Below are 3,323 nucleotides of genomic sequence, written 5' to 3' on the forward strand. Positions count from 1 at the left end.
CTTGAGCAGAAGCTGTGAGGGCTCCAGGGGCTCCGAAGGCATGGGGGGATCGCACCAGGCAGGACTCTCTCAGCCAGGCACGCAGGTGGCAGGGAAGCACACTGCGGGTAAGGTGGTGGTTGTGGGTGGTGGGGATGAGGTAGGAGAGTCACTAAATGCAGTTTGAATCAGATGAATAAAATCCTAGAGATCTCTCTGGAGTGAGGCGTAGGGTTAGCTCAAGGGCGGTTCTGATACACGAGTCACTGGGGAGGGGGTAAAGAACTTCAATTGTGACACAAAGGAAACAGAAGCTGGGGACAGGCCAAGATGGTGCGGTGACAGAATAAAGACCTGGTTGCTAGGGTCAGGGAATAAATGCCAGGAGCCGGGAGGAGGAGAGATGGGGCCCTAGGTCCTTTCCAGTCCCCTTTCCCACCCACCCTCCCCCTTAGGTTGTCTGAGATGTCACCTTCCACCTAAACATCACCTATCGGGTTTCAGACTTTAACTCTGGTCTCTGACTTCTGCTTAGTTCCATATTCTCTTATCATTTGTATAGAGGACCATCACCTTCCTGGAATCTCTAAGGGTTTCTTCTTGCCTCGTGCCCCGCTCACCAGCCCTACTAACTCAGCTGCGATGGAAGGGCCCAGCCTCTGCAGAACTCCTAAACCTTCTCCCAAACCCAATCGAGACGCGTTGGGCCCTAAGACTGTCATTGCCTTACTTGAAATAGAATCACTTCCCCCTGTCTCCTGCAGTTCTCACTTTTCCTTAAGTCATAGTTGCCAGCAAGAGACTAAACAACAGGCTACAAAGAAGTGTGAAAAATTATTAAAAGAAATTAAAGAGACTCTTCAAAACATGAAATGTCATGAAAAGAAGATTGCAGAAACAAAAGAATCTTCTGAGGAAACTGATATCGCTGAGGAACTGTCAGAACTTAAAGAAAAAGTCAGAGGACTCGATAAAATAAATAAAGTGCTATTGAAAAGGCTGCTTCTCAAAGAACAGAGTGCGAAGAAACAGATGGTGATATTGGAAAACCAGAGCTTGGACGACAGTGTACAAGGTTTGGCAAGGGATGCGGTAAATCCTTCAGAAGAAGGAAGAGCCGTTAATAAAACTCAACTAAATAAGGAAAAAGCAGAGTCTGGATCCCATCACGTTCAAGAAGAAAATACCAAACTTAAGAAGAACATGGAGCAGTTACTACAGGGAGCGGAACTCTGGAGTGTGCAACACGCTGAGCTGAGTGAACTAATGAAGTTGTACCAGAAATCTCAGCACAACTTAAGAGCAACTGGTGAAAGTTATGGAATCCGTTTCCAAACCCCACCGCATAGCGTGTTCGCTAATTATGAGCTGGAGGCCCAGATGAGGAAACTGAACCATAACACGCATTCACTGCACGTGATCACAGCTTTGCTGGAGAACGAATGCCAAATCCTGCAGCACAGAATGGAACTCCTCAGGGAGCTCCATCGTCAGAAAGACGCAGCTCTGCACAAGAAGCTGATCCAGGTAAACTGTGAACAGGACAGGAAGGCAGGAAGGTGTAAGCAGAATATGCAAGGCACGGAAGTTACATTTCAGATCAGAGACAGATGTTATAAAAACCTCGATTCTTGTCGTGATAAGAAAGCTCGTAACAACAGATTCAATCGTTGTCTTGCAAAAGCTCTTTGGAGAAAAAAGAGGCCAGTCAGCAGACTAAGTAGAAACTACCAAAAGCAGAAGGAAAGGCAATTCTTGAAAAAACTCTAAGGCATCCAACTCCAGGCATCATCAATCACCAAACCTAGGGTAGATCTGCTGGTTCAACCACGAAAAAGCTATGGAACGAGAAGATCAACACATTATTTATTACGCCAGTAGTTACATAAGTTTGGTCTTTCATGACCATTAGTGTCAACATCAAGTTCCTAACTTGTCATCTTTACAACCAGCCTGTCTTTGTTGTTATTAGATAGAGATCCTATGACACCTTAACCAAAGTAAAAATCTGAATAAAAACCAGAACAAACAAAGAAAAGGTTTTTTTTCTTCTTTATTAATCATTACCTGGGATGAGGATAGGGCTCTGGGGGAAAAACTGTGTAACACTTTAATAATGAATTTTTAAAGCCCACTTTGTAAATGCATTTCCCTTTTTCCTATTATCCATTGAAGTGTGGGAAGTACTGGGGTTAAAAATAATGCTGACAAAACACCCCTACAGTTTTTCTCTTATAAATTTCTCCATCCCCTGAATCTACTTTTCCCCAATATTCCTCTCAACTAGTGAAGGTAGACATACCAGGCAGAAGAGGGCCCTGGGAAAGGACATGGGCTTGTTTAGAATAGAGGTATATCTAGACTTTGCTCTGCAGAGAAGTTCCCTCCATGCCTTCAGGTGGTGCAATAGGATTAGCCGAGGCAGAAAGCAGTGTCTTCTGTTACGGGAGCTGGACTTCTAGTTCCAGGAACTATGGAGCAGATGCATTTCTCTCTATTCCTCCCATCAAGCAAGCGAAAAACCCTGCACATATGTATAAAATGGACACAAGTCTCTGAAAGATGGAGAGAAGGAAAGAGACTTTCCAGTGACCCTGGACTTAAGGAACAGCATGGTGCTGAGTTCCCTCGGTTTTCTTTTTGTCTCTTTTATATCCCGAACAGAGTGCTTGAGGAGCCCACAACCCAGAAACGCCAATTCATTTAGACAAAATATCCCATCCCCCCTAAAGCCTGCTTACTCTTGCCAATGGATGAGGAAAGGAACAGCATGGCCAGACAAATCTTTGAACAAAAGCTGTCCTGCTCTACCTAAACTGCAAGGAAAATGCCATGCCTCCATCCTCACCCCCATTATCAAACTAGAGGCCCGGTGCACAAATTTTTGGATGGGGGGAGGGGGGCTCCCTCAGCCCGGCCTGTGCCCTCTCGCAGTCTGGGACCCCTCAGGAGATAACGACCTGCTGGCTTAGGCCTGCTCCCGGGTGGCAGAGAGCAGGCCCAATCCCTAGGTGCAGCCCCTGGTCAGGCTCAGAGCAGGGCTGATTGGGGAGTTGGGGTGCCACCCCCTGTCATGCACAGCAGGGTGGATCGGGAGGTTGCGATGACACCCTCAGTCACACTCAGGGTAGGGCCAATTGGGGGGTTGGGGCACCGCCCCCGTCACACTCAAGGCAGGGTTGATGGGGAGGTTGTGGCGCCACCCCCTGTCACACACAGAGCAGGGCCAATCAGGGGGTTGGGGAGCTCCCCCCTGTCACGCACAGAGCAGGGCCGATCAGGGGGTTGGGGCGCCTTCCCCTGTCATGAACAGAGCAGGGCCGATAGGGAGGTTGTGGCTCTGC

The 3,323-nt window shown here is 47.7% G+C and overlaps 1 protein-coding gene across 1 annotated transcript; it reads left to right on the forward strand.

Moving 5' to 3' along the window:
* Positions 1 to 621: 621 nt before the first annotated feature.
* SPZ1 (spermatogenic leucine zipper 1) lies at positions 622 to 1,749 on the forward strand (the record flags this gene model as incomplete). Its single annotated transcript, XM_081090254.1, has 1 exon — positions 622 to 1,749. One exon carries the CDS (start codon positions 622 to 624, stop codon positions 1,747 to 1,749), a length of 1,128 nt encoding a protein of 375 aa, XP_080946380.1.
* Positions 1,750 to 3,323: the final 1,574 nt, after the last annotated feature.

This window comes from Myotis nattereri, assembly GCF_964212035.1.
Source record: "Myotis nattereri genome assembly, chromosome: 4".
Lineage (NCBI taxonomy): Eukaryota > Metazoa > Chordata > Mammalia > Chiroptera > Vespertilionidae > Myotis > Myotis nattereri.